This window comes from Crocodylus siamensis, chromosome 10 (assembly GCF_052110815.1).
Source record: "Crocodylus siamensis isolate JL-2025a chromosome 10, ASM5211081v1, whole genome shotgun sequence".
In the NCBI taxonomy this organism is placed as follows: domain Eukaryota; kingdom Metazoa; phylum Chordata; order Crocodylia; family Crocodylidae; genus Crocodylus; species Crocodylus siamensis.
Window position 1 is genome coordinate 51,399,029 of NC_143404.1, and position 8,698 is coordinate 51,407,726.

Genomic DNA, 8,698 nt, shown 5'->3' on the forward strand with positions numbered 1-8,698 from the left:
TAGCAGGGCTAGTCCTATGCAGGAGCACAAGACACATACATACAGCTATCTAGTGTACCACAGCCACAAAGTGCTGTTGGCATAGATGCAACTATCTTGGCACAATGGTGCTTTTCCAGCATAGTTGGTCACAACCAGAGCCCTATCCCTGCAAAAGCATGGTTTTGCTTGCATGACTCTGTGTGAGGGGCTTCTGCTGGCCCAGCATCTGGCAACTTACTCCCCAGAGCTCCAGTGTACCCCTGCCCTAAGGAGCTGCAGTTCACTTGCAGTCCTCAGGGATTGAGTGAGTGATGGAGATGCTACTTTAGGGCTGGCCATGTACAGTTGGAGCTGTTCATGTGTTGGCTCCAGCAACAGTGCCTACTTTTCTGCTGCTTTGTCTGCCCTGCCCAAGCCCTTTCGGTACCCCCACCTGGCAGCAGGGCCTGCTGATTCTGATGCCAGAACCCAGCACCTGTGGCCTGTGGAGCGTGTCCTCTCAGGAAGGCTCAGAAGCATGGCTCTGGGGCTGCAGGGCACAGTGTGCTGCTGTTTACTCAAGGGAGGGAGAGTAGCTGGGATAAGGGAAGATGCAGCATAGAGTAGCAGATCCCAGCATGGTCTGCTCCTGAATGCCTGTCCTGTCTCTGCTGTTAGGTTTGTCACCCCTGATCAGAAATACGTAGCGGACAATACTCCTCACACGCCCACGCCATTCAAGAATGCCCTGGAAAAGTATGGACCAATGAGGCCTCTGGTAGGTATTGAATAGACGTGTGTGCCCATTCCAACATTGCTTGAGCCTGCTCACTGGACTTGTAGGCCCCCAAGTGATTATTGCCTATGCCTTGCTGCCACCTAAACATTCACCAAAACACCCTTACACACCTGGGAATGTTCCAGCCCAATCTGAGAATTAAAGTGTGCTGAGTTGTTTTGGGCCATCAGCCAAACCGGTCATTATTAATGCACAATCCCTTAGTAGCCTGTGTACATTCCTGGGCTGGGTTGTGCCAGGGATTTCAGTGTCTTTATGAATGTGCCCTCAGAGATAGCCACAGCCTTTAGATTGTATATAAACCAGCAGTGCTATGCTCCCTTCTCTCAGGTTTGGTATTCATTCAGGCATCCCTGCTGAGCCAGAGCCTTGGTAACTAGTTCTGACTGACAAGGGATGCTGTGAAGGCAAGTTAGAAAATCAGGCTATGAGATTAGATTGTAGTAAGCCAGTATTGCATAAAGGAGGCCTCCCTACCCCCAGTCAGCTGCAGCCCATGCTTTCATCATCAGCATTGGCACAGATTAGCCTGCTCTGTACCACTCCTCTGACAGTGTCCTGTCCTGTGACCCTGCTCCTAATATTCCCTCCAGCCGCAGACTCCACACCTAGAAGAGGATTTGAAAGAAGTGCTCCGGAGTGAAGCTGGCATTGAGCTCATCATAGAAGATGATGTGAAGCCTGAGAAACAGAAGCGGAAACAAGGGGTGAGCCTCTCTTCTCATACAGCTGCTGTCACGCTGCCCTGTTACATGCTGGTCAGGTTCCATAATTGGGCAGGGGCAGATTGGTGGCTGTTTAGTGGTTGCCATTATTCCTGCTAAAGTGATCCTCCCACCAGGTACTCTGAGCATGTGAATGTTGCTTTTTAAGTCAGTGGGACTACTTGGATGCTTATGGTAATGCTTCTGCATCATGGCTTAATGTGCAGTGAACACATGCCCCAGAGCTAAGCATAGCACTACCATTGCTACCAAGGCTCCATGCACCTGTAGTGAGTAAATATCCCATAGCATTTCTCTCAAGGACTTGGGGTTAGTTTAGGTCTCCTGGGGAAGTTCTACCTCGGTCCCTTGTGTTCTGCTCACTTTCCCTTCCTGTCCTTGCAGGTGGGTTACTTTTTCAAAACTGTTTGTTGTTAAGGATTTTAGCACTGAGATTAAGAATCTGCTATGTTCTGTGGCAAAAAGAGTAAATAGATATCACTCCTGTTGGGGTGGTTGTGGTGAAGATCAGCATGTTTTTATGTTGTCTGTGTGCACAAGACAAATGGTGACACTGTTATCCTTTGCTGTAGAGAATCCCTGGTGTGGGCTCCTTGTGCTATGACACTCAGCATCTTTAGTTCTATTTTCTGCATCTGGAGCAATTTGGTTTGATCTTTTAAGGACCCTTTCAAGGGTGATACTTCATAGAGAGACTGCATGTAGGGGGATGGGGTGACTCATGGGCTTCATATTAGAGCCTTTTGCCTTCTGTATCGCTGGTCCAATATAGCCAAAACTTTGTTGTCCTAAGGTGGCTGCTTGACCTGCATTAACTATCCTGGTGAGTTTCAGGGGAAAGGGGTCCCCATCACAAATCACACCTGCCATTTTGGCAGGGTACTAAGGAGTGACTCATTTAGGGGGCTTGCTGTTCAGAACTGGTGATATTAAGGGGATTTATCACAGTTCTGTGTACTTCATCTCTAGGGGCTTTGGGTTTCTAACATCTTACACTAGTATAAATGTCAACAGGAAGTGTTGAACATAACCCAGTCTGCATGGTCCCCAGCCTTTTGCACCAAAGGGCTGTGTACAGCAGGGATCTTTTTTCTTCTTTTTTAAAGGCTAATAAACTACCTTCTGAACCCCCCCTTTCATGCTGCTGCTTCCATTGCTACTGGCTATTCCCTCCCTTGTGCCAGTACCAATATTTATGATTGCCTACTTTGTTACTTCTTATATGCTTCCCAGCTTCACAGAAGTCCCATCAAGAAAGTTCGGAAGTCCCTTGCCCTCGACATCGTGGATGAGGACATAAAGCACACAATGTCCACTCTACCCAAGCAGATCTGTTTCAAAAGAGCACCGGTGAGGGATGCTAAAGTGGTGGAGATGGGAAGGGAGGGCTGGAAGCCAATGTGGTGAGAACAGTGTTACCAACTTAACTGTTTTCTAGCTAGTTCTAAGCATTCAGGCATATTGGCCTCAAAGGGTGAGATCCCAGTCCACCTGTATAAATCCCTGAAAATCCATTAACACATCATCATCTGACCCTTAAGATGGAGTCACAAAAAAGTAGAAGTACCCACCTTTTGCATTTAAATTTTTTAGGGCACGGTGGAATAGAATCACATGTAGACCCCCAGTATACATCCAGTGGAATCTGATTCTAAGTGTACATTAAGAATCAGTTCACTGTGTGTAAAATTGATGAAGTGTCCAGTGACCTTTTTGTGATGATTCTAGAAAGCCTTGTCTGGTGAATCTCTGTTTTTGGGGTCTGGCAACACTGGCTAAAAAAAATCCTTGCTTAATAAGCCTTGTCAGTGTGAACAGGAGGTACTGGCTGGCTAGAATGTTGATTTTCCTGCAGGACCAACTGCAAACATCTCTGAATCCACAGGAGAAAGCAGAAATAGTCAGAGGGCAGCTGAGTGTTGTTTAGACTGTATTAGTGGAGCTAATTAGAGGTGTTCCAGTTAAGCACATACAGTATTGAGAGGAACCATCTGTCAGAGATTAGAGGGAAGCACACTATATCCCTTCACCTCTTCCCTCCACTGCTGGGGTAGTGCTGTGCTGTGAACCTTGCTGCTGGGTTTCTGCTACATTCTGGGTCACATGCATGGTATTGTATGTGATGGAGCAGTGGCCTTTCTTAAGCACCTTTCACACTGTGCTGTCTGAAATCATTGCAGACCCCTCCCTGCAATGCTGCACCCCTGAAACATTTAATGTAATATTCTGTGAAGCCTCCTTCATGAGTAGAGATGTGATTATCCCTGTTAGCCTGACATCCGGTAGAAAATAGACCCTACCATTTGCCTCTTAATGAGGGGAAGCTTCCATGGTGGGTTCTCACATGGGTGGATAAAAAAAAATGGAGCCTGCTGGGATATACTCTTGTGAACTCTGTGGTTCTTTATTAATTGAATTAATACCTTAAAAATTCTTCCTGATTGAGTCTGATGAAACATTAGTATTGCATTTCAAAACTTGAAAGGACTCAGATGCAGGTTTAGGGCTCGCACCCTCTTCCTTAGCACCCATTATGCCTTATCTTTTACACCATAGAAGTGTCCTCTGATTTAGTAAGTGCCTCATCAGTGGCTACTGAAGGTGAACTGCAAAGACATGAAAGTCTGGGGTAACAAAAATTACTCCCCAGAGGGGGATTTAAAGGAGCAGGGCAGGAGATTTAAATTTGAGATTACTTCTCCTGTTAAAGCAGCAGCAAAACAATAATACTTTTTTCCCATTCCAGTCTGCTGCACTGCTGGGCTTGCTAAAAATGCACTGATTGCATATTAACAATACTTAGATGCTGTTTAATCTTATTGCTGGTATCTCACCAATACCAGAGTAATCTCCAACCTAAATTTCCTCTGCTGAAGCTTGAGGCCACTGCTCCTAGACCCATCTTTTATAGCCATAGAGAAAAGATGGGGTGACATCTAGCAGACTCAGGAGAACCCCTGGCCTATCACAAAGCAGGAAGGGGAACTAATTGCCTTTGAAAGGCAAGTTATCTCTGATTTTTGTGCTGGCCTTTTCCCTTTTCCCCAGTAATGAGAAGGAAAGGGGTGGAAAATTCTGTATACAGACCAGACTTGATCTCATCCCTGAGGGCATTTATACACATACTTTTCTGTCCCGTGATGTGCTGGAGATCTGCCACCTCGTGCAAGCTGAGGCGAACTGTGCTGCGCTGTGGGCAGTTGTATAAGTGGCAAAATGTGTGTCAGCGTGAAGAAAATTGTGGTGGTGCATTTTTGAACTTAAGCACTTCCAATGTGCTTTCATTCAAAAGAGCACCATTTTCTCAGCGGTGACATGCATTTTGCCACTTCTTCAACTGCAAGCATCACAGCACCGGCTGCTTTTCAAAGCGCCTGGCGCTGTGGCGTTTGCGTGTGTAAAAATGCCCTGAGTGTCTGTAGGACACAAGCTTCCTTTGGCCCTCCAGAAGCCACCTTCTGTCTCCATGGCACAGACTATGCTGCAGTTGGAACCATGTTAACAGATTTATTTCTTGGTTGGGCCTGAAGGCCCAATCATCACCACACTTGGATAGGCCCAACAGGAAGTGAAGACAAATGGCCATTTGCCAGCTGCAAATTCCCTGCTGTTTTGGCCCAGTTTCTCCAATCTGTAGCTGTCACTTAGGCTGAACAAGGACTGCTCCTGTGTTGTCTTCCCCAGGTGTCATTAGGCTTCTGGTTAGCTGCTGCCCCTCTTGTCTACAGTATTGGGCTGTGGCTGCTATAGGTTTGCAGATAGATTCCCCTTATGGAGAAGAGGATGTTTTCCATTGTTTTGGCTATCCACCTCCCCAAATATCTCATCTCTTTGCTGACAGAGCTGCCTCAGTGAAGGGTATGGTGTTTTCTTCCATATCTGTATCCAATGTAGCTGTTTCAGCAGAAAGTTGTAGTATAGATGAGTCCATGTTTAAACACAATTAGTGGTAATTTGATTCTAACCCAGTTGCCCTGTATACTTTTTCCTAAGAGCTGTGCACTTCGGGTAGTGAGGCTCTAAGTAAATTCTTCCTATGCACATTGGTTGCTAAAACCTTGCTGGCAGCAACTGTTTTTAAGTAGTTGTTTCTGGTGTGGTGGAAAAGACTGGACTGGAGAATTTTGGGAACACAAGTGTCTGAATGCAGGTGGCCAATATTCCTGGGTGTAATGGGGCAGACTAACTTGTTTCTCTGTGTTGATTTTTTTTGCTGCAGTCAGTGAATTTCTTCTCAAGGTCCTTGAACTTCTCTTCCTCCAGCAATAAGGATGACAACAGTTTGCTTAATAGGGGGTTCATGCAGGTGCAAGTGAAGACCGAGAAGACATCCTGCACCAGGAAAATCCCAAGCCAATTCAAACCTCCAGCTCCGGTAAGTGCTGGCAAACAGCTGCCCCTGTTCCTTCCCTTCCCCCTGAAATATTAGGAAACAGCAGAAACCCTTTTCACTGCCCTGGGACTTGTAGAATGAAGGTGAAAGCACACCTCAGTAGATGAGGCACTGGGGCGTGACAGAGACCCTCCAAAGCAGATTTATTTCTCTTTTTACATTAATTCTGTCAGACACCTTGCCCAGACCCAGCACGGGGCACTTTGATGACTTGAGCCTAGGTCTCGCAACCTGGACTAGGATGATTCTGCCACTGTGATTTTTGGGGAAGTCACTGAACCTCTTCTGTAGCTGGTTCTTCATTGGTACCATGGGGTTAATATTACACTGGGTTAGTGCTTTGAAAGCCTCTGAAAGGCCCATGTATATGCACTTTATTAACTTCTTAGCCCAACTTCTTGTCTCTGTCTCTTTGTAGCTGCACTCAGTTACATGAGTCAGAGAGAAGGGATAGCCTCCTTCTCAGATGCTTGTAACGGGGATTAAACCTATTTATCTGTGAAAGCTCCTTCCTTTGCTGAATAAATACTCTTCCATCAAAGCAATTCCCACAGACCTCAGAATAAATTGGACTTGCATTTAATTTCCCTGGTTTATAAACCATGTCTCCCATTTTGGGTTGGGAGTGAATTGCTCTGGGTATTAATAGCTCTGTATAAGTAATGTCTACTAGCAAAAGCTTGGAAGGTCTTGGACTCTTGGGGGGCATGGAGGGAAGGGTGGACCCATGTGATCCCCAATGAGGTAAATTCCCTGGGCATTTTGTCCGTCCTGCTGATGCCCAAAGGGAAGACTGACAAGGAAGGTATTGCAAGATGCTTGGGATTTACCTCTGCTTTCTCTGCAGTCGCCCTAATTTAAATGTACTGCCTGCTGAGCCATGGTTGAGCTGGCAGCTATAACTACATTGGTGGTGGTGGTGCTGCTGTTAGCAGATGCAATGCTCTGGAGTTCTGATTCCCTGTGGGAGCCGCTTTCTGTTACTTTTTCCAGCACAAAGGGGCTGCAGGCTCCTGGCTACAGCTGTCCAGGAGTCCCTCAGGTGTAGAGGGGTACCTGCCACATGGTGCACAGGCTGCCAATTGGCTGCTTCCCACCCCCAGCAGCAGTCAGTGTAGGGGGCCTGTCTGAACACTGCACTCTGGCTACTCCAGATGGCCACAGTGGCTCCTTGGGGCATGGGCAGCTGAGCACAAGTGAGAACTTCCATCAGGGCTTGTCTGACCTGTGCTGTGGCCACAGTGGTTTTTTGGGTAGCCCAAGATAGGCATAGGCCAGGTAAAGACCCCTTTTCCCACCTCCTGCTTGGGTCCTGTACTGGGTAGGGGAAAATCAGGCCCTAGGATATTGGTAAGATGCACATTGCTTGAGTTCCTCCATGAATGCCCATACTTTTGATCTTTGCAAAAGGTCCTGTGGTCAGTGTAGGGAACTGGAAGGCAGAAACTGCCAGTGTCCAGTCCCATCCTGACTCAGATCTGGGATGAGTCACTCTGGATTTGAATGGGAGAGTACAGTTCCCAGGGGAGTGCATGGAAAGATGTTGGCATGCTGCCCCTTGCCCAAACTTGCACTCCTATCCCCAGCTTTTTGCTGCCATACTAGGGACTCCTAGTGGCAAAGCTGCCTGAAGACAGATCTGCAGCAGCAGACATCAGTTAAGACTTGCTATATGGCGAGGTAGCTACTGCAGCTTTTGGGTTTCATTCATACCAGTTGCTTTCCCCTGGAGACTAACTGCTGGGGGTTTCTATACAGTCTCCTGAAGTCTTGTAGTCCTGCCAAGAAGTATTTACTGTAACCCAGAGCTGCTGCTATGCATGTATGTTAAAATCTGTTTTCTCTGCCTTCCTCTCCCCAATACACACTAGATGTCCCGTGCTTGGAAAGCAGTGGCTTGCGGTGGAACCAAAGACCAGCTCATCATGCAAGACAAAGCTCGGCAGATCTTGGGCATGTTAAAACAGAGCCATACATCACGGACCTTAATCTTATCGTGACGGATTGCCCTACCTTCTTATGGTTTTTTGTACTGGTTTTTAAATGGGAAGATTAAGAAAGAACACACGGAAGAAATTTTTTTGGCAAGACAGTGTTTTTATGGGTTTTTCCTTCTATGAATTCTGTATTACATGGTAGATTCATATTTTAATAAATTGTGTTAAATGCTGGATGAAAAATGGAATATAAGTTTTGGAACCAGTAGCAGAAAAATTAGACTACAGAAAAATACCTCTCCCTTCCTCCTCCCCCCCATCCCAGAGAACATGAGAGCTTAAACTTCCTTCCTGTTTTCTCCATTAGTAGAAATAAACAACCTGTGAAATGGGGACAGGGCATTTACCGAACCCCAGTAGATTCCCTGCTGAGCAGAACAGATCAAGCTGAATTTCACACAGCCTGCTCTAGTCCCTGCATATTTTGCCTTCCATCTCCCTGCTATTCCTCTGAGGACAGCCTGGTGCCTTGTCCTCAATACTGGTGGAAGATGCTTTCTGGCTTGAGAAGGGTATTCAGGGGATGCCCTTTAGATGGTTGATCATCACTTTGAATCCATTCAGCCCTAGGGAGTCTCTGAAATCAATCTGCCTCTTTTTGGGCTGGACCATCTGGATTTTGCCCCATTATTGAGGCCTGGTCTGAGCCTGTTTGTACCCTCATGGTGTGTTTGGTTTTTAAGGTATTCTAGGATGGCAGCATTGGGTCTAGCTGGAATTCCTTTCTGTCTCATGGGCATGGAGGCTTAATCTATGTGTTTAGGAAATGACCCATCTGCCATCAGTGCTTTGAGTGTCTGTGGGAAGCCATTTATATCAGTAC

At 46.5% G+C, this 8,698-nt stretch overlaps 1 protein-coding gene across 2 annotated transcripts in view; it reads left to right on the top strand.

Annotated features, from left to right (window-relative positions):
- The window catches only part of MYBL2 (MYB proto-oncogene like 2), a 29,411-nt gene extending 21,340 nt beyond the window's left edge, over positions 1-8,071 (top strand). For both annotated transcript variants that reach the window (XM_090065036.1, XM_090065037.1), the window contains exons 10-14: positions 640-739; positions 1,354-1,467; positions 2,719-2,835; positions 5,705-5,860; positions 7,750-8,071. In XM_090065036.1, coding sequence (XP_089921162.1) covers positions 640-739; positions 1,354-1,467; positions 2,719-2,835; positions 5,705-5,860; positions 7,750-7,878 — 616 coding nt within the window. In that variant the 3' untranslated portion in view covers positions 7,879-8,071. The remainder of the gene's footprint in view (positions 1-639; positions 740-1,353; positions 1,468-2,718; positions 2,836-5,704; positions 5,861-7,749) is intronic.
- Positions 8,072-8,698: the final 627 nt, after the last annotated feature.